This window comes from Mesoplodon densirostris, chromosome 19 (genome assembly GCF_025265405.1).
Source record: "Mesoplodon densirostris isolate mMesDen1 chromosome 19, mMesDen1 primary haplotype, whole genome shotgun sequence".
Taxonomy (NCBI): Eukaryota; Metazoa; Chordata; class Mammalia; order Artiodactyla; family Ziphiidae; genus Mesoplodon; species Mesoplodon densirostris.
In genome coordinates, this window is record NC_082679.1 from 30,538,276 (window position 1) to 30,565,453 (window position 27,178).

Genomic DNA, 27,178 nt, shown 5'->3' on the forward strand with positions numbered 1-27,178 from the left:
CATGCTAATAGGAACAGACCTGGATATACATCAGTAGTTGACCTGTTCCCTTTCGCCACAAAAATGGCTACACAAGCACAAGTTATAACCAATTCAAAAAATAATGCTTATGTAGGAAAGAAACTACACAACCTTCTTCTTTTTTTTTTTTTTTTGCGGTACGCAGGCCTCTCACTGTTGTGGCCTCTCCCGTTGCGGAGCACAGGCTCCGGACGCGCAGGCTCAGCGGCCATGGCTCACGGGCCCAGCCGCTCCGCGGCATGTGGGATCTTCCTGGACTGGGGCACGAACCCGTGTCCCCTGCATCGGCAGGCGGACTCTCAACCACTGCGCCACCAGGGAAGCCCCTACACAACCTTCTTTCCTGAAAATGGTTAACAGAAGTAAATTTTGTTATCCAGAATTGGTGGGGGGGTAAGGGGAAGTCCAAATTATTTTTAACTGACTTCCTATGTTTAGGGGACCCATAAAAACCACACAAAATAAAATGATCTCTGGCCAATCAGAAGGCAATTTCAGAATCTTGCTAGGTGCTTCAGGCTAACTCACATCAGTTAACTATATGGTGCTAGTTACAGGTATACTAATAGCAGCTAACATGTTGGGTTAGCTTATTATGTACAGAGCACAGCCCTAGGTAACTTGTATCCATCCCACTTAACCCTTGGATGTAGCTACCATAATTAACCTCATTTCAGTTTACACTAGTAAACTGGAACCCAAGATCACATAGCTGATTAGTGAGTTACAGCTAGCATAGGCATGTAGTCCCTGAAGTCTGGCTGCAGAAGCCAGGCTCTTAACCACGAGGCTATAAAATACTAATTCATTTTTTTGTTGTTAAAAAGGGGGGAAAAGTGATCAGCATTTTAACTAATTGGCCTCCTAACAGAGTTGTGAGAATCAAAATCTAAGCAAGAGGAAGGAAAAAAGAAGATTCTGTGTAGGCCAAACAGAGACCATATACCCATTCTTTTACTGTACTTGAGAACAGATCTCTATCTACCAAAATTCACAGTACATAGTACATTGCTTTTGGCTATAAAATACAGAATAACAGGAAAATAACTTCGGATTTTAATCAAACTTGAAGCTAAAGCAGACACGTAAGAGTTTTTAATTTGCCAGATATTCTTTTAATGAGAATTATAAAAGACCAAAAACATTTTTTTTGCAAACTGCCTCTTTTTTTTTAAACAAATGACTTGCTTTTAATTACAAGTACTGTGTGAGACGATGCCTTCTTTTGCAAAACCAATAAATACAAGAACAAATTTTAAACATACGTGATTTGTCCAAGATATCTGGGGGGAGGGGGAGAGCCTGATTTTTTTTTCCAGTATTTTAAAAAAAAAAAAAATCAGTACTCCCTAACCTTACAAAGAATAAGTTTGAAGGTATGACTCAACTGGAGAAGAGAGAGAAAGAGAGAGAGATCACTTTATAGCTGCTTTAAATAGCTTCTGATAATTCTTCCGATGTTACCTTTCCTTTCTGAAACTCATATCTTCACAAAATAGTTGAATTTAAAATATTTCTAATGAACTGATTAATGGGGGAAAAAGAAAATATGTATTGAACACATGTATAAATTTTACCATAAACAATTATGCATATCAAAAAGACACTAACTTTAAAAAGGTACAAAAAAAAGTGAGGAAAAACCTGAATTACAGAAAAGAAAGTCAAATTTATTTAATGAAAAACTAGAATTAATAAAAATTAGCAAATACACACAAAAAAATATACACACACAGCAGCACTATGTATTGACTCACATAGGGGAAAAGCAGTGGTCCAAGACCACTCAACATGGCTTGTCAGTTAAAGGAAAAAAAACCCAAACACACACACACACACACACACACACACACACACACACACACTCACGCACACAAAAAAACAAAACAAAAAAACAAGAACCCAATATTTTTTAACAGTACACTCAATCTACAACAAACACAAATTCAGAATTATTTTACAATGCTTCCTTTCTTAATACAAAAGATGCCCATCTTGGGTGTATATATATATATTTTTTTTTCAGTGGTTTACTGTTGACTTATTTTTAAATATATTAGTGTTACTACATGCAACTGTTTCCTGTATTTAACAGCCTTTCCTTTCATTTACCTTCATGTGTCTAGCTTCCACCTACCAAAAGCTTCTGGTTGGTAGGCAGACAGGTGCCTTATTCTCTGAAATTGAATGCAACGGTTTTAAACACTGGCCAGAAAATGTTTGATTGCCATTTCAACACATGGAAATAGTTACATTGATGCCTAAATTGCCATTTTCTGCAAAAAGCTGTGCAATGCTGGTGTCAAAGACTAGGCAGTCACTATTCATAATGGCTGTTGCAATTCCCTCATGAATAGATCGAGGAGTGGCTTCCCAAGTCAATCGCCGCCTATGACCATTTAGCTCAAGTCGATAAGCAAAATTTTCAGCTTGCTTGCGTGTTCCTATCAGCTGTACGATTGCAAAGAATTGCTGGTGACCATCGTATTTTTCCTGTTTCTCCAAGACTAACATGAAGTGAAAGCCAAAACAGGACTGCATCATCACCCAGTCAACAGCACCAGGAAGATTAATGTCTGTAGCAAGGAAAACTATATCCTCTCCCTGTAGGGTTGTAATAGACTTATGCTGATGCATCAGATGCGGCATTACAGCATCCAAAGAGCCTTGCCATTTACAGGAAGCACCAGGGCACGGACAGGAATAAGGCCTAAACTCACAGAGCTCTTCGTGGTCTGCTTTTTCTGTGTGTGGCAGAGTTATTTCACATCCAGAAGAGGCATATTTACAAGGGAAAAGTACTGAATTGGCCACCTTCTCCATAGCCAAGTTGCGAATGGATCCCAACGGGCCCCGGCAAGTTGGACAACATGTGAGCTTTGGGCGACAGTTGCTACAAACAAGATGGCCACTCTGACACTGAAGAATGGGTGGTAACACATAGTCAAAGCAGACCGGACACTCAAAAAGACTCGCCAAGTCATTGTTGGATGCAGTTGTGCCAGTCAGGGCAGGTACCCTCTGGGATGGTGTACACTTTGAGGTTCCAGTAGGTAATGCTGTTGCAGTCTGACGGCTCATTTCTGTAATAAAAAACATAAATAAAAATAAAAGGAGGCAGGAGAAAAATAATTACAACTATAACTTGTTTTATATAAATAATGTTTACATGCCAGAAATACTTAAGTTTCGTGCAAAATTTACTGTAAGCAAAAAGGAAAATAGAGTTTAAAAAAACATAAATTACACGAAATATGTGTATTGTACACTGGATAAAATCTCTTTTCAAAATGTTCCAGAGCACATTTAGAATTCCTTTTCTCTAAAAAATGTAAAAAAAAATCATCCTTGGATGGACTGTATGGAATAAATGCTAAAATAGAAACTGGACCATAAACAACTAAGGAACACTGTACAAGCAGTTTAAGTTCAACACAATCAGTTTTGACTGGAATTCCTCCTCCCTCTCTGTGTTCACCTGCCTTACTCATTCTATTTCTTCCTCATTCTTAAGTCAGCTATTGATAGCTCCAGTGAGTTATACGTGATCCAAAGGACCACCAGGGCACTTTGATTAACTCCTCCTAATGGTGAACAGTTATCTGCTCTAGAGGTGTATTTGGGAAAGGGAAGGGGTTACAAGGGGAAGGGTCTACTGCCATTCCATCATCTGTCTCCATGGAATGTTAACACCAGCTAGGTATTAACCTTGTTTCCTACTGATCTGTGCCCCCTTCAAAAGTGAGGAAGTATGGAGGAGAAATGGAGGGCCATCCTCAAATAAAAGATTTGATTCTGGTATTCAAAGAAAGTAAACCATTCTACTCTACTTCCATTCTACAATATAAATCAGGTATAATTTGCAAAGCAGAAGGAGAGTCAGGAAAAGATAAATAAAGAATAAAGATAAAAAGCATCAGAGAGACTCACACAACATTGGGGGTGAGGGATAGAGCCAACAGGTAAAGAACTCCTTGTACCCTAGAGTTCACCAGTGTTGCGGAAGCACTCATCAGTACAGTGATAAACATTATTTAAGAAATACATGCCATCTGGAAGAAATGATCAACAATATTAACTAACTTGTTAAGCTAAATGAAAGATAAAACAAGCCACCTTTTCCCAGGAATCTACCTTTGCTAGAATATAGTGGGCCACTTTCTTGGGGGTGACAAAAAAAATCAGTCTACTGATGTCCTAAGAGTATACTCCCAATAACCGTAAGCCATATTTCTACAAAATTAAAATTTAACTCCTCAAATTTAATGTTTTCTCAATTATAATTGTTATTGTTGGAAAGAATTTAACTTTGAAAAAATAATGCTGTTATCAATGTGACCACATAAATGCAATTTGGCTTCTATTACTCAGACTGCTCAAGGATAGACACCTTAAATGGGGACTGAGAGTGAAAGAACAACAAAAAAAAACCCCAAAACAGATCAATTCCACTGTCACTAAAGGTATATTCTAAAGTACAAGGGGAAACAAAAGTACCACAGAATTCTATCATAATGTGGCTCATCACATGGATTTAGGACAACAGGAATCAACTCTCATCACTGAAGCCTTCTATAACCCCGGTATTCCAGCCCAACAAAAGCACTATAAGGAACTCTGCTGTAATCCAGTTTCCCCTGAGGAGATTCTTTGTGCATATGATGATCCATGCATTTTGTTTTAGGCCACTAGTAAAACAATGGGCTTATTAGCATTGCCAAAATATCCTGTATGTGTGCTGTATGTTTATTTCATGGTCCATTTTATGCTGCTCATTTAAGAGAGCAACATAGGGCTTCCCTGGTGGCGCAGTGGTTGAGACTCCGCCTGCCGATGCAGGGGACACGGGTTCGTGCCCCGGTCCAGGAAGATCCCACGTGCCGCAGAGCAGCTGGGCCCGTGAGCCATGGCCGCCGAGCCTGCGCGTCTGGAGCCTGTGCTCCGCGGCGGGAGAGGCCACAACAGTGAGAGGCCCGCGTACCGCAAAAAAAAAAAAAAAGAGCAACATAATAACTGGGAAGTGGTTCCTTGGGCACAAAATAATCTAAGCCACCAATGCCTTTCAAATCACTAAACCAAAACAGCTAGTCACACACCAAGAGGCAGTAAACTCAGTTTGTATTCAACATAATGTAACTATTAAGCAAGAAAAGTATTACTGTTTTAATTTCTTTACCGAGCAAAATAGTTATACATTTATCATCAACAGTTCAGGCTCTTGTTACAATGTACATTATTATTTTTCCAACATTGTAGACAGCACAACTTAAATTCCTATTCAAAGTGTGAAAACAAGCAAAATGTGGCTTCTATTTCTTGTGAATGGAATTATTACAGGATAGCAGCTACTAAAGCCTCCCAAAGCTCGGAAGGTGGAACCCAGCTCCATCTTCAAACAGAGAAAGAGCCCCAACCCACACACAGCCGGGCAGTAGGAACCAAGGACTCAAGTGTCTGGACAACTCTGCATGAGTCATGACATAACCTCAAGTTTGATTTAAATTGAGAAAAGTACACAGCTGATCAAAGGAAACATCACTGCCAGCTCAATTATGGTGCAGCCATTCCCTGACCCATTTAGATTCCACTGGCTCACACAACTTTCCCATTTCACAGTTTAAGCAACCCAGTCTCTCAATGGCAGTACCTTTTCTCTTCTTTGTCCCAGATGCTGGTAAACAAGTGAGCAAGACGCCCCTCCAGGAGTACAGAAGAGGTAAGGGAGGCTTCCCCGTCATGAGAAGCCAGGCAGCTCATAGCCTTTCCCCCAGAAGTAAAGACGACTTGCAACAGAGGGCCGTCCTGAACCAACCTTTTGTTCCTAAACATGTCCCGGGTCAAGTTTTCAAGAAGGGAAGGCACGTGCCCTGTTCCATACACTGCATTCAATACTCCTCAGAAGCACTGGCTACAGAGGCAGAGAACTGAAGCCCCCATCCTGTCTCAAGAGGAGCCGACCACACCTCCCCATGAGCTCAAATTCGCCTGCGTCTCCAAAAATGGGAGCCATTGCCGAGCTGTCCTCTGCTGGGCCCTAAACCTTCGTCTGTCTGTCTCGGAAGTCTATCTTCCCCAAATTCATCGGCTAGGCTCCAGCCAGCTCGGTGAAGGACAGGACTGTAGGGTGCGTGGAGGCGACCGGACGAGGAGTTGCGCTCTCGGTGCCAGCTCGAGCTACTATTGCAGGGTCCGGCCCGCAGCTGGGAGAGCCCGCTCCACGCAGAGCGTCAGACGGCCGCAGGAACGCAGTGCTCAGGGCGGCGGCTGCCTCTGAGGGCGAAGGGCGGGGCGGCGCACGGGGGCGGGGATTAAGGCTCCACCCCACTCAGCCTAGGGCGGTTCTAAAGCAGGCAGCCGCGACTCCCACCAGCCACCCAGCTGGGCTAAACCCGAGATCCCCGCGAACCTGGCGACACTGCGCACGCCACAGCATTTCCACTAGCTTACAAGTAGGTCGAAACACTCCGCTTCTGTAGGCCCAAACAGTCAGATATCGGCAATTTCGGCTGGTTTCAACCCAAGATCTGCACAGAATATATGGGAAATCCGTGGCCAGACAAGCACTCTTCTCTGCACTACACTCTCCCGGTTAACCGTGAGAACGCTAGATTTTTATACAGTAAAAACATTCTCCCTACTTCCTTCAATAACTATTTATCGGGCGTCACCTACCTTATTTCCTCAACTGTAACTCACTTCCCCATTTTTACCGCACCTTGTTTTAAACTCCCCCTTCTCCCTTCGAGAAGACTTCGCAGTGAGAGTAGTAAACACACATAACCATATTAAACTCCTGCTTCAACCTTCAAATTGAGATTTTATTCTCTTCCCACTCTAGGAAAGCCGTCTTAAACGGCCTTATTAAACAAAGTAGCTTGTTTTGTTTTTAAACAAGCATTACCCTTGCCCCCAATAAAGTCCAGGGCCTCAGATTTGCATTGCGTCAGCTCAGGCATTCAGAGGTTTAACCTGTCATTACATCATGCTTAGGGCAGCCTTTAAAGGCAGCAAGAGCTGGTAGTGGGGAGTGAACCCTATGCTGCAAATTGTAGATTGCCCATTTTCAGCATAACATTTTAACTCGAATCACTTACCCACCCTATATAGTGTGTTCAGTCACCTCAACCTCATTTTGATATTAGGAAATCATTAGGAATAGAAATATAATTGAAAATAGTCTGTTCACTGACAAATATAAATTACTATTACCTAGGTTTTTATTTTCTAATACATATTCATTCTATTCAACAGTTAAGTCTCAGGTTTCTAGAGCAGGAGACTTCAAATGTTTTAGGCAGGAAAAACTCTTTCCAAACAGAATTAAGAGATTCTAAATGTGTAAAACAAATAAAAAGGATGACAGATTTCTCAAGCCAAAGAAAAATTTTTTCCCAAACTTCCAAAGGACCTATACAGATCCTTACAACACTATCTGAAAACCATTAATCTACGGACAAACCTCGCAATAAGTGAGTCAGGACAGTAAAAATGTGAGTGTGCTGGAGCCATCTACACTTGGATTCAAACCCAGTCTTCACCACCCACTCAGCTGTAAAACTGGGACAGTATTTCCAGCCTTGCATGGCTTTTGTCTGGATTAAGGGAGATGGGTAAGTTATATATATATCATAGGTGGTACATATTCCAAAATATGTAAGTACTCACACAATTCCAAAAGTTAACTTGTTTTGCCTGAGGTCATCAATTAGTTAGAGACATATAACTTGTGGGTTCCAGATATATACTCTAAAAGATGCCTTTAGCTTGTAAGGTTATCAAAAATGTATACCAAAGATGAACTGCCATTTAACTAATTTTTAGCACAATATAGAATTTCTCCACTAGGTAAAACATTTATTTAAACTGGTTTTATGAGGGAAAATTTCACAAAAACTACATTACACTAAGACAAGCCCATAGAATCCAAAGTTAGCAAAAATCCAAAATTTACCAAGAGTGCACTATTACCTACCCTTTCTAAAATAAAGCCTGCATCTCAAGCCCTGTTTGGTATAAAGTTTAAACAGATTTTAATTTAGATAAAAACATTTTAGAATCAGCCTTTAATGTTGCCTTAGTAATTTCAGAGCATTTAACCATTGCTTTGCCACATTCACAAACTTATGATAGAAGTAAATAGTCTTAAACTTTTATTCTCAATTTCATGGGGGAACCTTTGTTTCCTATTATAAATTATAAATAACTGATGAGGAATTTCTCTGATTAAAATGAATACACAACAATGTTGTGCTTTTCATTTTCTTGCAGTTTACTAAAGTTACTGCAGCCTGCAAATAATGGCCCCCCTCAAAGATGTCCACATCCTAATGGTTTGTCTACCTCAGACGAAATTAAAACTAAAGCAAGTCTACTTAAAAATTCAACAGCTTAAAATGCCAAAAGTTAAAAATCAAACTTCGTTATAAAACCATAATGCCAAGAAAAAAAATTAAGCAATCTATTTTTAGTTTCCAGAACTGCACCAAAGTAATGGGGATTTTAAAAAATTATACAAAGTATTTTCCTAAAAGCTCTATTTTCCTGAAGATAATTCAGAAGACGTTGTAGCCACAGAATCAAAGTTATGTGTCCAGTAAGAGAGATGATCTGAAGTGGGGAAAGCCCAGGACAAAAGACCTGATAGAAGACCTGTAAAACCAGAAGTCTGAACAAAGGTGATGACAGTAAACGGAGAGGAACATGCAAACCATAACTTAAATGTGTAAAGCAAAGTACATTTGCTTTTTAATGCCTAACACTGTATTTTGAGGCTTCTACACCTGGTTAAAAAAAAAAACCAAAAACATATACTTAACCAGAACCCATTAGGCACTATGCTAGATACCAAACTGTAATAATGGATGAAATGCAAAGTAGAAGTGAGATCCCTGTGACACATCTAAGAGGTGGAACTCTCATGCTCTGCTGGTGGGAATGCAAAACAGTGTCACCATATCCTGTCACTGCAGAAAGTCCTATTGGAAAGCATGATTCTACATCCTAATTTTATTTTACTAGCTATTATCCTTATTATTTTTATTTCACATTGAATCTACATTAACATCAAGAATGAAAGTATTAACATCTCCCAAAACGAGGCAGGTCATTTAATGTGCTAATAGTGAAACTTTCCCTTTCCCACCTGCCAGGATAAAGACTGTACTGAACTTCAAAACTTTTGTCAAAACCATCATTTAAACCTAACTGCAACCATTCTGATTTCATTTCTCACAACTCTATCGTAAGACAAATACCCATCTTTTTCTTCCCCTTGAATCCTTAATTACGATTCATTTTTTGGTATGGCCATAGTACCTCAAAAAAGTTTTCAGAAAGGGCATGGAAGCAATTAAGTCTCAGTCTTAACAATCTGAAGCTCTTGCACAAGCTTAGAATTCTAGTTCACACCCTTTACCCCTAGAACTACATAAATTCTGCTGTCTTCTGACATGTAACTATGTAGATGAAAAATCTAATGTCATTCTTATTCGTATTCATTTGCAGGTAACCTTTTCTACCCTGACAGGTGGCTTCTAAGACTCTTATCTTTGGAAGAAATTTTCATCAAAACATCTAGATATATGCCATCAGCACTTGCCAAACACCAGGTGAGTATTTTCAATCCCAAGCCTTAAGTCTTTTACCTTTGTGGACCTTTCTTCTAATTGTTCTTCGACTCTTACCATTATTACTCAGTTCTTTTCTTCACATAATTCTGATACTGACTCTCCTGGATCTATCTTCAGGTCACTTACATATTTTTTTCTCATAATTCCAATCTTTGTTTTGCACTGCATTCCAAGAGAACTCATTAAATTCTAATTCATAAATTTGATTTTGCTAAAGTTACCTATCTCTTGATATGCTAAAGCATTTAATTATGTAGACACCCTCAATTTCCAACAAGGGAACAGAGAGTTTGATGGCAGGAACGGCTACTTCCCCTTCCTTTCCCTGAAGTTGGAATGGCCACATAAATTCATACTGCATTGCTCTTTTACTTCCTTAACCCCTCTATTAAACTTTTCATGTCCCTCATTGGAGCTTCATTGTTGGTTGGTTTCATTCTTACTGCTATAACCTAAATGGTTCCAGGGTCAGCAAGTTAAATACTGAGGCAGAGGAGGGACTTTCCTCCATTCTCACTAAAACAGCTGCCCCAAATATTTATTAATAAGCATACTTATGTACCAGGTATTGTCCTCAATGAGCTTCCAGGTTAAGCATTTACCCCCTGCATTACAGACAGGAAAATAGATTTCAAAGTAAAGTAAATATTTCAGATCACAGAACTACTTTAAGAAAAAAAAAAAAAGGAAGTTGGAGCTATCTGATTGAGGAGGACTTAGAAGGGGTGACAAATGGCATCCTAGGCAAACAGACATTATGAAAAATTTTAGACTTGGAAAAGACCTTAGCCAACTCTCTCATTTTCAGAAGAGAAAAATGATACAGAAGTTAACTTGCTAGATGTCGTATAAAGTAGGTCAATGTTCTAATCTGGGCAATGTTATAATTTCCTAGATCCTTTCAAAGCAGATATGCTTTGGATATTTTCTAATTCAACTTGAAACATTAACCTTTTCTGAATTTAAGTTTAATAAGATTCAACTGTCTTGCTTTCCCTCCCAACACAGGAGAGATCCCAATGTAGCCAGGAGAAATTAAAAAAAAAAAAAAAAAAGATGGGAGATAAAACCTGAAAACCTGAACAAGTAAGAGTTACCTTAAGTCAGCTCCTTAGAGGGGCCTTTCCTGATCACTTTATTTCTAAAGGCCAGATCACCCTTCTTACTGTCTTCATATTATCTCTTGCCATATGAAATTCTCTTACTAAATAACTTACTTATTGTCTATCTTCTGCCCGTCTCTCTCTCCACAATACCAGCTTTTCACTGATAACAGCAATTCTCAAACTTTTTTGGTACCAGGAACCCTTTACACCAATAACTGGCAAACTACAGCTACAGACCACTTGCCTGTTTTTGTAAGTAGTTTTATTGGAACATAGTTAAGCCCATTCATTTACATATTATCTGTGACTGCTTTCAAGGGTGGAGTTGAAAAGTTGACCCTATGACTCCTAAAGCTAAACCTATCTGGCCATTTAAGAAAAAAATTTGTCTTTACTGCTTTAAAGTTTTAAAAAATTATTGAGGACCCCAAAAGAGCATTTTGTCAATGTGGTTTATATGTATTAATATTTACAATATTAGAAATTCAAGCCAAGAACTTTAAAAATATTTATGTTAAAATTACCATCACATTTTTTACATAACAAGTAAAAATCTATTACATGTTAAATGTTTATGAAAAATAACTATCTTCCATAATAGGGGGAAGAGTGTTTATGTTTTGCATTTTTTGCAAATCTTTTTAATATCTGATGCAATAAAAAATACTGTTGGATATTTAATATCTGCTTCTGCAATTAATCTGTGAAGATACCACATGTCATGTAGCCTCTGGGAACCTCACTTTACTCTCATGTCTCATTATTGTGAAAAAAAGTTTTGACCCTCAAAGGGCCTTGAGAACTCCCAGGATCCCTGAACCACTAACTTTTGGTTCAAGAGCTCTGTACTACAATATAAACTTCATCAGCATAGACCTTGTTTATTTTGCTCACGCTTCTATCTCCAGCACCTAGGACAGTACCCAGCCCAGACCAGGTACTCAAATATTTCTGGAAGGAATGAATAAATCAAGTACAACAGTATGAAAGATTCCAAATAAAAGAAATAGCATGTATACAACCAGAACTCACTCATCCCTGATGACCCCTAAGGTAGAATATATCTGTTACTTGATATAACATTAAAGAGAGTGAACTCACAACTAAGATTTAAAATTCACTTTAAATAACACTATTTTACAACACACTATGCTTATCTTTGACAAAGGAGCAAAAGGCAACACAATGAAGAGAAGAGAGTCTTCAACAATTGGTGCTGCAACAGCTGAGTATCCACATGCAAAAAAAAAGGAATCTAGACACAAATCTTACACCTTTCACAAAAATTCACTCAAATGGATCACAGATCTAAACGTAAAACACAAAACTATAAAACTCCTAGAAGATGACAACACAGGAGAAGATCTAGATGACCTTGGGTTTGGCAATGACTTTTCAGAAACACCAAAGGCATTGAACCAGGAAAGAATCAATTGATAAGCTGGACTTGATTAAAAGTAAAAATGTCTGCTCTGCAACAGTCAGGAGAATGTGAAGACAAACCACTGATTGGGAGAAAATGTTTGCAAAAGACATATCTGATAAAGGACTACATTATCCAAAATACAGCACAGAACTCTTAAAACTCAACAAGAAAGCGAACATGCCAATTAAAAAACGGGCAAAAGACCTTAACAGACACCTCACCTCATCAGATATACAGATGGCAAAGGAGCATATAAAAAGGTGCTCCACATCATTTGTCGTCAGTGGAATGCAAATTAAAATAAAAATAAGGTACCATCACACACCTTTTTTTTTTTTTTTTTTTTTTGCGGTATGCGGGCCTCTCACTGTTGTGGCCTCCCCCGTTGCGGAGCACAGGCTCCGGACGCGCAGGCTCCGGACGCGCAGGCTCAGCGGCCATGGCTCAAGGGCCCAGCCGCTCCGCGGCATATGGGATCCTCCCAGACCGGGGCACGAACCCGTATCCCCTGCATCGGCAGGCGGACTCTCAACCACTTGCGCCACCAGGGAGGCCCCACACACCTTTTAGAATGGCAAAATCCAGAACACTGACAACAGCAAATGCTTGTGGACATGTGGAGCAACGGGAACTCTCATTCATTGCTGGTGGAAATGCAAAATGGTACAGCCACTTGGAAGGGAGTTTGGCAGTTTATTCAAAACTAAACGTATTCTTACCATAAGATCCAGCAATCATGCTCCCTGGTATTGACCCAAAGGAGTTGGAAACTTATGTCCACACAAAAACCTGCACACAGATGTTTATAGCAGCTTTATTCATAATTCCCAAAATGTGGCAGCAACTAAGATGTCTTCCTATAGTGAAGAGGTAAACTGTGATACATTCATACAAAGGAATATAATTCAGAAATTTTAAAAAATGAGCTATCAAGCCACAAAAACATATGAAGGAAACTTAAATACATACTGCTAAGTGAAAGAAGCCAGTCTGAAAAGGCTACATACTGTATGATTCCAACTATATGACATCATGCTGGAAAAGGCAAAGCTATGGAGGCAGTAAAAAGATCAGTATTTGCCGCCAGAGACTGGGCAGGGAGGGGATGAACAGGTGGATCACAAAGGATTTTTAGGGCAGTGAAACTATCCTGTATGCTGCAGTTGTGAGTACATATCATTATACATTTGTCAGAACTCATATAATATACAGCACTGAGAGAACCATTAATGTAAACCATGGACTTTGGGTGATAATGATGGGGCAGGGTGAATACAAGAAATCTCTGTATCTTCGGTTCACTTCTGCTGTGAATCTAAAACTGCTCTAAAAAATAAAGTCTGTTTTAAAAAACAATAACAACACTATGTGGTGAAGTAAATCATTTTATCACCATAAACACAGTCTAAAAAATGGAATATATTTTCATACCAATTCTCTAAGTTTTCAAAACATTTGTTTGTGCCATCACAGTTCCATAAACCCATTCATTCCTAGGTAGTAGTTTCATTTTTTAGTAATGCACCACTGGTAACCTACCTTAAGAATATACCTATGCATATACCTATATTAATTACTTTGATATTGGGCAAAACTACAATATCCTGGGTCTCAAGTTGCTCATTTGTGAAACAATAAAACTAACAACAAGATTTTTGGACTTTAACTGAGATCAAGTATGTGGGAACATTTGGTATATTATTAACAACACACTCAGTGATGTTTACAGAGCCATACTAGGAACCCTGCAAGGAATCACTAAATTAAAAAGACCCCGATTATATGGGATTTTACCGAAAACTGTTGTTTCAACGTACTGTGTTCATCTTCATAACCTCAACTTGGGACTGTCGGAAACATGATAAAGATAACAGAGTTTGCTATGAAAGAAGCTTCAAACTGAGCATCTACCAACCTGTAAGGCTTCATGTCAGCAGCTTTATATACAGTCTTTATTAAAGACTCATAAAGAAGGGTGTATCTCCATTTTGCAGATGAGGAAATTGAAGATCAGAAAAATTAAGAAGTAATAAGAACAGAGCCAGACTGCTTCATTCCTGAATCTTATTTTCTTTCAAATAACTCTAAAAAAAAGTATGTATAATCTTCTCACTCTGGCACAGAATATTCAACTTAGCATACAACTAATCTTCAATGTTTATAAAAATTGACCCCAAAAAAAGTTCCTTAAATTCGTTAAATTAAAACTGTAGTCATAGCAAGTAGTTGCTTTTTGAAATTTTTTGTATCAAAGTGGTATAATTTAACAGTCATTAAACCATTAGACATTAAATCAAAGCAAAGAGTCGAGAAGAGAGGTAAGAGCAGAGAAATAAAAGAAGCAGGGGACTTCCCTGGCGGTCCAGTGGTTAAGACTCCACGCTTCCACTGCACGGGGTGCTGGTTCAATCCCTGGTTGGGGAACTAAGATCCCACATGCCACATGGTGTGGCCAAAAAAAAAAAAAAAAAAGAGTAAAAGAGTAAAAGAAGCAGGAAGAGGGTCAAAAATAGGCTCTCAACTTTTTTATGTCCTACCACGTATCACTAAATAGAATTTTTGGGAATTCACTTGAAATTACTGAAACCATGTCAGTCATGATTACAACACAGTCACTACTGCGATATAACCAAAGCTCACAGTGTCTAGATAAAAGCAGCCAAATACTATTCACTTAGTTACATGTCCAAGTTTGAATACAACTGTTCACTACCCTGATTATGTTTTATATTCTCTTAGGATGTAAAATTGCCACACATTCCAGTAGATCTTTGCTCTTTTGTTCCATCTTGATGTTAAGCTACACTTTTTAAATCTTCCTCATAAAATATCTTGTACCCGGTTCTGCACTGTAACATTCATCTTCCCATTCTTCCTGACAAATAATGGTAAGTAAATACACACATACATACAGAGAACAAAAATTTAAAGCATATCTAAATTGGTTGTAACCTATGAAGCGTTGGTGATACTAAGCTAAACAGAAAAGAACACATTGCTTGAGACGAAGAAATTAAAGAAATGAGGTAAAAAGTCACACGAGAGTCTTAATATCAATACACTGATATTGATAGCTCTTTACTACTATTGCAGAAAAATAATGGAATTTATAGGGGGAAATGCCGTATTAAAAAATTCATGGAACCTTATTCAAAAACAAAATTATATTCCTTTGAAAAAGTTATAATCTGTGTCTTCATAAGAATCACACCTGAAGTTCTAACCAAATCATTTTAGTTATTTCAAATAAGGATATAACACACGAATTAACTTAGACTCTAATTTTCCTCAAACTAAGATTCTGTTCTCAGGGTGGGTGCCACATTTCTCTACAAAAATTTTTGTTTGGGCTTCCCTGGTGGCGCAGTGGTTGAGTGTTCGCCTGCCAATGCAGGCGACACGGGTTCGTGCCCCGGTCCGGGAAGATCCCACGTGCCACGGAGCGGCTAGACCCTTGAGCCATGGCCGCTGAGCCTGCGCGTCCGGAGCCTGTGCTCCGCAACGGGAGAGGCCATGGCAGTGAGGGACCAGTGTACCGCAGGAAAAAAAAAAAAAATTGTTTTATTTTCCTGTGTTTAATAATCTAAAAAACAGCATTAGCACATTCTGAATCATCTGAATCCACCTGTTAGCCATGTAAGTGACTGTTCCTGTTTACATTTATGGTCACACTAGCTCCAAGTTGGTACTACAGTACTCTAATTATGGGAGGCTAAAAAGAAATACAGAGGGGGACCTAATATATAAATGATGCATTTGTGTGAAGTGAAGCCCAAATGACATCATGGTTTTCACTGAAGCACTTACACATTGGTAAGAAAATGCATCATGTGGTGACCACAACATATGGGATAATTTTGGTGTGCTTAACTCAAAAAGAACTTACAGCATAATAGTCAATTCCATAACTCACGTTGTTTCAAGACTTCAATTTAGCAGGCAGTATTCAATACTTTCATAAATTAGTATAATTTGAATTTTACTGGTTTTGTAGTTTTGTTTGTACTTAATTTGTAAGTTTTGAGCTGTCACCAACATCTGACAGAGTTGATCAGATCACTGGCTCCTGCCTGGTATTGATTCCTGCTCTTCTCCCCAAAGTCTTGAATTTGGGAGTTGTCCATGGCCCACTTTTCTTCACTTTGGTGATCTCATTCACTCTTGTATTTTTTAAATTCCACTGATACTGCCACGGACTTGAACATTTTTATATCCAGCCCAGATTAAAAAACAAAAACCCTCCAGATGTGTCTTAAACCCCAGATGTGTACACCCTCCTAGACATTCCTACAGGGGGGTGGCCAAAACTGAACTCCTTACCTTCTCCCGGACTACTCAACCAATAGCCTTCCCCTCACTTGATGGAAACTCCAGACTTCCAGATACTCAGTCCAAAAGCCTTCAAGCCTTCATGTCATCCTTGATTCTTCTCTACACATCTTGTATCTAAAACCACCAGGAAATCTTACTGTACCTCCTTGAAAAATATATCCAGAATCCAACCACTCCTCACTACCTCTACTACTATTATATAGTCTAAGCCTCATTATCTCTCAACTGGATTACTGCAATATCCTTCTAACCAGTCTCCCTGCTTCCATCCTTGTTTCCCACCCCACCCGCCAGATTCCAAGCACAGCAATCAAAAAAATCCATTGAAATCTCCCATGTGCAGGTAATAGATAAATCCTACAACAGTCTATAAGGCCCTACACAATATGATGATGTGTCCCATTACTCTTTTGACTTTATCTCCTACCTCTTTCTCCCTCACTCACTGTACTAGCCTCCTTGTTCCATAAGGCTAGGTTGCTCCTTTGGGCCTCTGCCTTAAAATACTTTTCTCCTGGATACCCACATGACTAACCCTTTCACCTTCTTCTAATCTTTGCTTGCATATTACCTTCTCAATGAGGCCTACCCTGTTCCCTCTATTTAAAACAGTGCCCAGCACTGTGCCCACTGACCCCTCCTCCTAATCCTTGCCCATTCTACCTCTCTTCCTCTTCCCTTCCCCTCCTCCATTTCTAATCTGTTGTCAATAAAATGTATGACCTTCTATCAGGCTATACAATTTACTTATTTATTATGTTTGTTGCTGTAGCCCCCCTCACCACCTGGAAAATGGGAATGTCTGGTTCAATGATGTGTCCCAAACATTTAAAATGGTGCCTGACACACAGTACAGGTTCAATAAATATTTGTTAGATGAATAAATAAATTAGAAGGCAAAAGAACTTTGGACTTTTGAGCAGTAATATCCAAAGCTAGATGCAACAGAGCAATACTTTTTAAAATCCACAAAGAAAATGATTAATTAACATTCTAGAAATTCTGTGCCCAACCAAATCATCCTAAAAGTGTCGAGGGCAGAATAACGACGCAAGGTTTCAAAACATTACTTACATCCCCTAGATCCTGGAGAGGAGTAGGGGCAGGGAGTTTTTCTTTAAAAAATAAGCCTAGTGAAATATTTGATTTTTAATTATTGTTCATGTAAAACTCTTTAGACTAAAGGAAAAAGAAACTCAAAAACTTGATATGAGAACTGTCACAAACTGCACATGCATTACTTAAAAAATTATAAATTTGTTTTCAAAGATTTGATTCCAAGTATTACATAAGATGTGCAGAAACAGACTTTCCTACACTGTTGGAAATGTCCACTGTGAAGGCTTCTAATAAGATTTGGCAGTTTGTTTCAAAATATAAAGTTTGAATACTCTTTGACCCAGTAGTTTCTCTTCCAAGAGTCTATCCAATGATTTACACATTGGCAAAGCTGTATACATATGGATGCCTACAGCAGTCCTGTTTGTAAGAGCAAATAAACTGAAAACAGCCCTAGCTTAAGAAAGTGATTAAATTATGGTCCATACAACAGAACACGATGCTGCCTTTTTTTCTTTTAAAAAAGGTAGACTCATATCTACTAACATATAAGAATCAAACTGTTTAAACAGGTGGAGGAAAAAAACAAGCCCACAGGATATATTACAATCCCATTTATGTTAAAAGAGAAAAAAAGAATTAAGTAAATTTGGACATTGACATAGCTGTCTATTTTTATATATGTACTCATGTGTGTACATACCATGTAATGGGACAGAAAAGAAACCAGAAGGGCATCCGAATTGCAGAATGTGGTTTAAAGACTTAAGAATTGCAGAATGTGGTTTAAGGACTTAAGGTAAGGGTTTAGAGAAGGGGAAAAGGAGGTCAAGTTTAGAACCAGAAATCACAGAGAACAGAGATGGGGCCACTTAACTACAAGTACACAAAATATCAAGAACAGAAGGATACAGACCATAAGCACAAACTTCATTATTTGGAATTATGCAGTTCAAACATGTATAGTTACTGACAAGTGGTAATCATTAATGGGAAAATATCTACAAGGATTTAAGTCAGATCAAAGAAACGGACTTTAAAATGTCCCTGGCTGTCTCAAAAAACTGTGGAACACACATAGACTAGAAACTACACCAAAATGTCTACAATGGTTACTTTTCAATTATCACATTATGAACGATCATGAGGAAGGTGGGGGCTGCATTTCTGTATGCATTTCTCAAATGTTCCATAAAACATTTAAATTACTTTGGTGATTAATAATTAAATTTTAGTGCATATTTTGTGTCCCCACACTTTCCTGCTAAGAAATTGCTAGTGACTTCATACGCACATTTAAACACTGAGAGACCAAGAGTTGATTTTGCCTACTGCATTCTTTTTTTCTTAGTTTTTCTCTTAAAATGCCTCAAATAGATGAATACTTACTTATAGGGAAAAAATTATTTAAAAAACAGCTTATTCACATTTTTTAAAACCCACATATTTCAAATATGTATATATTTTAGTTTATACTTATAAAAAATACCTAAATTTAGCATTTTAAAAGTTAATGCTAAGACAAAATTTATCTGCTCACCTCTCGAAGCAAAATCAAAAGAACACTGTCTACAGAAATTAACTCAGAACTATCTGTATTAACAAGATATCCGAAGCTGTCCCTAACAAAACTAAATCAGGGACCCTGACAAAACAAAAACAAAAACAAACAAAAAAACCACAACCCAACTTTAGCTGAGTTCAAAGGAGCTAAAAGGTAAAACGCAAAGGGTGAAAAAGGCAAGTTTTTAACAATTAGATTACTTCATTTAAACCAAAAATTGAAGTAAAAAATGTAGTGTACAGTACACTTAATTTCACTGTATCAACCATTACTACCTAAGCCTGTCAACATGACAATAATAACTATAACAAGTGCAGTATAATACTTCCTATAAAATTCAAGACTGGCATTAAATTTTTCTAATTTTCTAAGAGACTATTTCTCACTGGCAATATCTGCTTTATAAATATAAATTAGTTCTCCAAAGATTTTTCCTCCACTTCTCTTTCTAGTTCCATGTGCTCCCAACCCCCTACTATTCAAAATAAACAAAAACAAAAGCCACAAGTAAGTTCAACATGACTAGGCAACCTCAAACCTAATAAAAGGTCTTTGCCAATATCATTTTGGACACTGTGGCTCAAACCTAGAGAATAAATTGACCCCCAAATGGACTGTATTATCTAGTGATGTATCATTCAGCCTAGAGTTCCTGAAGATTTACACACACACACACACCCAAAAATCAAAATAAAAGTAACAGGACACATGGGAGCTGGTCATGATAGTGTGTGAAAATGCATCAAGCTGTATCCTTAATATTTGAGCACTTTTCTATATGTAGTTATCCTACACTTCATCAAAAAGGCTTACATTGGGGGGGGGGGAAGTAACACTATTGCTCTAGGTATTCTAGAATCTCCTGAGAACAATAAGTATCAGGAGTCATAGCTGGTAACACATCACAGAATCTCTTCTCTCCTCCCCTCTGCTCAGTTTCTCAATCTCTCTCTCTCTACTATGTCTTTAACCACGCCATAGTACAGTAATCACTAACTATAAATACTCAACCGATGGCTTCACCCATACTTCGTTTAGAAAATACAACAGAAGCCATCAAATGCTGACTTACCACTTCCTTTCCTCCCCTTAGAATGGAAGAAGTGACCCAGGCCCTTGGGTAGTGTCCTGTCACCTTCTCAGACTTCATACTCCTTCTATTATCCCTTTCTCACATCAATCTCTCCTTCTTTTTCTACTGGACCATCTTCTAACACCCGAACATGCTCTACTATCTCCCATCTGGCTTCTGTGATATTCCTTCTACCTAACTGGATCATTCTGGATGTCTCATAGATATCTTAAATCCAACATATCAGAACTTTGAGTTTATCTGCTATCCTTCCATTTTCTGAGTTCTTATTGCTATCTGTACCACCACCACCACCCCCGCCCCCTCTAGTTTTTCCATTCTTGGTAAATAGCACCATGATCCACACAATTGCTCATGCCAGAAACAACCTAATTCCTTCCTTCCCTCACCTCTCATATCTAATCCATCAGCAAGCCCTGTTAATTCTGTCCCCAAAATACATCTCAAATCCATCCACTTCTCTTCATCTTCACAGCCACAACCTTAATCCAGGTTATAATCAACTACGGTACTTCCTGATCAAAGAAATGGCCTTCTAACCAATTATTCTCCAAACAGCTAAAGCAATCTTAAAAGTTAAAAGCAGGTTATGTTACTACTTTAATTAAAACCTTTTGATGGCTTCTCAGTACACTTAAATTCACATTCCGTACTTTGACTCTGCAGGATCGGATCCTTGCCTATCTCTTCCCCTCATCCATTTGCTCCAGAAACACTCTCTTCTCTCAGTTCCTGGAACAGTCCATGTTCATTCCTGCCTCAGGGCCTTTACCTCTGCTGCTGCTCCTTCAACCTGAGATGTTCTCCCTTCTCTCCTTCAGAGGACTAGCTCCTTATCCTTTTAAGGTAGCTTGAATATCACCACTTCTCACAGCAAGTCTCCCTCCCACCATTACTCTTTACTCCTTTATAATACATATCACAATTTGTAATTCTTTTCTCCCTTACTAGAATGTAAGTGGTAATAGAGAAATTAAATAACTAATTTTTAAATTATTTAAGCACTTTCTCTGTGTTAAGTAATGTGCTTTTAAATGCAAGTGTCCCTGCTTTTAGGCAGTGTCCCTGCTCTCATTGAGCTTAAAGTCATAAACACACTAGTAAGTGACAGAGGCAAGAGACACATCCAGATCTGGCTCTTAACCACTCAGCTACACTGCTACTCTAGCTTTAGGACACAGAGCAAGGAGCAGCAATATGTTTCATAGCTGTTCACATGCTAGTGGAAACTAAGGCTTGGAGAGGTTAAGTCATGTGCCCAAAGTAGCACAGACATTTGAGAGATTAAGTACAATCATGAGCAAAGGCACAGAGGTGTTTAAGTGTGGTGAATGTTCAAGAAACAAAAAGAATCCAGTTTAACCAGATATGGCAAAGAAGAAATGCTGGAGGATAAGGCTAGAAGAGCATAACCGAACATTGTGAAGGTATCAGTCATTCAATAAATATTTACTGAGCACCAACTACACGCCAGCAACAGTGCTAAACTCTAGACCAACAAGGGTGATCAAGGCAAAGTCCTCATAGAGACTGCAGTCTGTATCTGGGGAAGCAAAGTAGTAGAGAAAAATTATAGTTCAGGGGGCTATCGTTGTAGTAGGGCCAAGCAGAAAGTGCTATGGGAACACAGAAATATGACATCCAATTCAAGGTGGGGGATCCAGGAAGAGTGCCTCAGCTAAGTGATGTCTAGGCTGAGATTAGAGAGCTTAGTTGGAAGCCAAAATATGGTGCACACAAGCACCTGCAAGTACACAGTTGAAAATGACAGGAAAGTAACAAAAGCCAGCTCCAGAAGGGTCTGTGTACTTACTATCTCTATGTCAAGGAACTTGGGACTTTAAACTGAAGGCCTTAAGTCACCTATGTTAGAAAGCTCCCTTAAACGGCAGTGGGAAAAACTGAAGGGAGGAGGCAGACACCAAAAGCAGACAGACACTTAGAAAGTAAAAGAGAAGGACTGAATGTACATGTGAAAATGAGTGAGAGACAGAAGCAACACGATTTGAGATAACCAGACAGTAGAAAAATCGGGGCTCTATGACTCACTGGATACAGAGGATGACAGCCTTGGATGGTTGGAAACAAAGGCTTTAGTTTTAGACACATAAATCTGAAGCACCTTGGTACGTGAAAGTGGAAAATGATGTGCAGGGAAAGACACAGTCAAAAGAATGAGAAGACAGACCACAGACTGGGAGAAAATGTCTGCAAAAGACAATTCTGATAAAGGACTATTATCCAAAATGCAGCACAGAACTCTTAAAACTCAACAAGAAAGCGAACATGCCAATTAAAAAACGAGCAAAAGACCTTAACAGACACCTCGCCTCATCAGATACACAGATGGCAGAAGAGCATATGAAAAGGTGCTTCACATCATTTGTCATCAGGGAAACACAAATTTAAACAAAAATAAGGTATCACCACACACCTTTCAGAATGGCAAAATCCAGAACACTGACAACACCAAACGCTGGTGGGCATGTGGAGCAACGGGAACTCTCATTCATTGCTGGTGGGAATGCAAAATGGTACAGCCACTTGAAAGGCAATTTGGCAGTTTGCTATAAAATTAAATATATTCTTTCCATATGATCCAGCAATCATACTCCTCGGTATTTACTCAAAGCAGCTGAAAACTTCTGAAAACTTCTGAAAACCTGCACACAGATGTTTATAGCAGCTTTATTCATGACTGCCAAAACGTGGCAGCAACTAAGATGTCCTCTGGTAGATGAGTAGATAAACAAACTGGTACGCGCCCAACAAGGGAATAATACTCAGCGCTAAAAAGAACTGAGCTATCAAGCTATGAAAAGACATGGAGGAAACTTAAATGCATATGACTAGCTGAAAGCAGCCAGTGTGAAAAGGGTACATACTGTATGATTCCAATTACATAACACTCTGGAAAGGACAAAACTATGGAGACAGTGAAAAGATTAGTGCTTGCCAGAAGTTAGGAAAGAGGAAGGGATGAACAGGTAGACCACAGAGGATTTTTAGGGCAGTGAAAACTCTTCTGTGTGATACTATAATGGTGGGTACATATCATACATTTGTTAAAATTCATAATACACAACACCAAGAGTGAACCATAATGTAAACCATAACCTATGGGTGAGAATGTGTCAGTGTAGGTACATCAATTGTAACAAATGTATCACTCTGATGGAAGATGTTGATAATGGAGGAGGTTATGCAGGAGTGGGGCAGAGTACGTGGGAAATCTCTGAACCTTCTGTTCAATTTTGCTGTGAATCTAAAACTCCTCTAAAAAATAGTCATTAAAAAAAAAAATGACCTGCGAGCAAGAGAATACATGGGTCTAAGTTTCACAGCAAAGAAATCTGAGTGTCATAAGAATACAGAAGTAGTAGGTCAGGAAACAAGTCTGTACTGAGTGTTAGGCACTGAGGACACAGGAATAAAAAACCACAATCCCTGCCCTTTTGCAGCAGAACCTCTAGTAACTACAGCCATGGAAAACCAGATGATTCAAAATGCATTAGAAAAATCTCTATTTAAAAGAAACCACTGGACTTCCCTGGTGGCGCAGTGGTTAAGACTCTGCATGCTAATGCAGTGGACAAAGGTTCAAGCCCTGGTCCACGAAGATCCCACATGCTGCGGATCAACTAAGCCCGTGGGTCACAACTACTGAGCCTGTGCTCTAGAGCCCGCGAGCCACAACTACTGAGCCCGCATGCCACAACTATGAAGCCCACGCACCTAGAGCCCCCCCCCCACTCGCCGCAACTAGAGAAAGCCCGCGCACAGCAATGAAGACCCAAAGCAGCCATAAATAAATAAAAGACTTGACCTTTAAAAAATAAATTAAAAAATAAAAGAAACTGGGGCTTCCCTGGTGGCTCAGTGGTTGAGAGGCCGCCTGCCGATGCAGGGGACACGGGTTCGTGCCCCGGTCCGGGAAGATCCCACGTGCCGCGGAGCAGCTGAGCCTGTGCTCCGCAACGGGAGAGGCCACGACAGTGAGAGCCCCGCGTACCGCAAAAAAAAAAAAAAAAAAATTAAAATAAAATAAAATAAACTATTAAGGATGACCTTTAGAGAGGAAAAATTTATACCCAGTTGCTGAGGGTTTTTTGGGGTGGTGGGGGAAGGAAGGGTAGGAAGTCTGCGGTTTTCCCATATTGATTTTGTTTGTAATGAGGTCTAGACCAAAAATAACCAAAATTTAAACATTTTTATAAGGTGTGTATGGACATTCCGTAATTATAACTGAAACTGTGTAACAGATCTCTTAAGAAAAACCTTCAACCTCTAGAAATCAAGTAAATCAACTGCTTTAAAATACAATTTTAAGTGGTTGCTTTGCAAAGTTACTAAACTTACTTTGTTACCGTCCTTGTGTAAGACCTGTTTTCAAAACACTGTATAAGCTGAAAATAAAATCCTGTTCTTCATATTATGTCATTGTTGCCATAGCTAGATATTTCCTTTTCAACTCCAATTAATTGTAGCCTAATATTCTTTTTAATTAAAGATATTAAAGAATATTGCTCTACAACAATTTTGTAAGAATTTCCCAAAGCTTAGAGGGAGAACACATTACACTGAATTGAATTAAATTTCTGAATTTGTAGTTTGTGTAATACTTATCCTGAAAAGTTCCATATCTATCAATTATACTTCAGCTTAAAATATTATTAAATGTTACTAAATTACGCTGGAACGGTGTCAAGAGGGGTCAGGTAAAGCAATTCTATAATATATCTCAAGAAAATATTTTGGCAAAGCCAACTTTAGGGTTGCAACTAATTATTCCACATCACAAAAATCTGTACCTTTAATTTCCAGAACAAAAAATTACATAATTTATATACTCCTCTTTAGGTCAAAATCTACTTGTCACGAAGTTCTCCTAACAGCTAACCAACATCCTCTCCTCCCCAATTTGAGCCAATATCTGCCTGATAAAATTACCAGACCATGACCTTTATCACCATACTACACTCTGCTCTTCAGTAATGTCCAAAATAGATGTTGACACCAGACATCTAACACTCAAAGAGACTCACTGTTTCACTCTTCCAAGTTAGTTAAGTCCTCAAAAGCAAACTGACCCATGAATTCCATTTTTTAAATTCCAGACCACACAAGACCTACCCAAATGTCTTACTATAGAAATTTCCCAATGCCATCATCTCCAAATGCCAGGACATTTACCACCTAAACCTCTTGTTTTCATTTTTAAGAAGTAACAAAATGCACTAAAAGAAAAACCCAAGCACTAATGGTTTATAATGTAATTTCACATATTCTGGCCTATGCAGTTCCAACACGCCAAGATAATCTCACAAATTTAGTGATTAAACAACAGCCTTAGCTGTAAACATTTATTGAGCACTTAACCATGGGCCTGCCACTGCTCTAAGCCCTTCGCCTACTATCATCTCATCAATTCTCCCAACAGTCCTACGAGGTAGGTACTGTCATTACCCCTATTTTGCAGATAAGGAAAATGAGGCACAGAGGTTAAGCATCTTGCCCAAGGTCACAAACCGGTGGGGCAGGGCTGGAACCAAAGCAGGCAGTCTGACTTCAGAGTCGTGCTCCCAACGTTCAACTGATGCAAAGAGTTAAAAATTTACCCTTGACAGCCCCTTATCAAGAAATGGTAAATGTTCAACTGCTAGAAACCGTCTGTCCGATCACTGTCCTATATCCGTGCTCATGGCTTCTACGACTTTGACAAATCAGCCACACCATCTGATTTTCCAAACACACAAACTGGACGTCTCTAGATGTCAGAGCAAACAAATTCTGAATCTTTCCAGGCACAGGAAAAGAAAAACCTACGCAACGCTGTGGCCCAGATTATCCACATTCCTAAATTATAAATCTGGGAGAGTCGAGAAAGGGCCCCAAACTACCCGACAAATGAAACCTAGGAAAAGCAAGGTTTACAATAAAAAGCTGGAGCTTCCCTGGCAAGCCGTTCACGCGATCTCCTAACGACCTAAACAAGGGAGGAGGCTGCATTCTTCCCACCGCACAATGAAGGCTCAGGCCGGAGCGGGAGAAAGAACGCAGCACAATCGGGGACGGCCGCTCCCGGGGTCGGGGGCAGGCAGGGGAGACCAAGGACGGCCGAGTCGCCCGGTCCTGCCCCCGGGCCAGTGCGGGGAGGGGCCGGAGGGAAGGGCTGGCCACTGCCCGCACTCAGCTGACCTCCGCCATGTTGGCCGCACACCCCGGGACCCTTCACAACAAAGACCGGCACCCGGGCGCAGGGCGCGCCGGGCGCCTCCCCCGGCCGGGCCCGCCTCCCGGGCGCTCGGGGGCCGGGCCGGGAGGCGAGGAGGCCCTTCCCCGCCCTCGCCCGGCCGCTCGGGACAGACCCCCGGCGTGGGCCTGCGGGGCCCGGGGCGCCGGGGGCGGGGGCGAGCCGGCTCGCGGCTCGGGGAAGGGCCGGGCAGGGGAGGGGAGGGGCGGGGGGCGGCGCTCGGCCCGGCGGCCGGGCAGCCGGGCTCCGGCCGAGACAAAGGCGTCCGGCGCCGGGGGCTGCCCGCGCCCCCGCCCGGGCGGTGCGACCCGGCCCGGCCGCCCTTCCCGCCCGCCGCCATTACCGGGCCTGAGAGTTCTAGTCCCGCAGAGCCCCTCGCGGCCAGCTCCTCCCTCCAGGCCGGGCCCCACTTACCTGTGGGCGGAGAGCGCGCCTCGGACCCCGGTCCTGGCTCAAACGCGCTCCGTCGCCGCCGCCAACCCCGGCCACCGCGGGCAGCGCCACCGCCTCTTCCCCGTGCCGACACCGACGGGACACCCTGGGCCGCCGCCGCCGCCGCTCGAGAGCGCGCCCCGCAACGGCCGCCCCGGTTCCCCCCTGGCCGCCGCTGCCGTTTCGCGCGTCCTCGAGCCCGCCGCGCGCTCCCGCTAAATACCACACACTGCGGCGGCCGCCATGAGGAGGCGCGGCACCGC

The 27,178-nt window shown here is 40.3% G+C and overlaps 1 protein-coding gene across 3 annotated transcripts; it reads right to left on the reverse strand.

Annotated features, from left to right (window-relative positions):
- Positions 1–1,129: 1,129 nt before the first annotated feature.
- On the reverse strand, positions 1,130–27,178 carry SIAH1 (siah E3 ubiquitin protein ligase 1). Of its 3 annotated transcripts, XM_060083723.1 has the most exons (3): positions 5,669–5,725; positions 3,952–4,073; positions 1,130–3,104 (listed from the first exon to the last, which is right to left on the reverse strand). In XM_060083723.1, the coding sequence occupies exon 3, from the start codon at positions 3,100–3,102 to the stop codon at positions 2,254–2,256; it is 849 nt and encodes a 282-aa protein (XP_059939706.1). In that variant the 5' UTR covers positions 3,103–3,104; positions 3,952–4,073; positions 5,669–5,725; the 3' UTR covers positions 1,130–2,253. The 3 variants fall into 3 exon arrangements, with proteins under 3 accessions (XP_059939706.1, XP_059939707.1, XP_059939705.1); XM_060083724.1 differs by lacking the exons at positions 3,952–4,073; positions 5,669–5,725 and adding an exon at positions 26,898–27,178; XM_060083722.1 differs by lacking the exon at positions 3,952–4,073 and having other exon boundaries at positions 5,669–6,250.

What these genes read in the sequence shown, in the direction of transcription:
- SIAH1 (XM_060083722.1), bottom strand. Translation starts at nt 5,759, where the DNA reads ATGACGGGGAAGCCTCCCTTACCTCTTCTGTACTCCTGGAGGGGCGTC. An exon ending in TGGGACAAAGAAGAGAAAAG is followed by an intron (nt 3,105 to 5,668) that starts GTACTGCCATTG and finishes TTTTTATTACAG; the next exon opens with AAATGAGCCGTCAGACTGCA.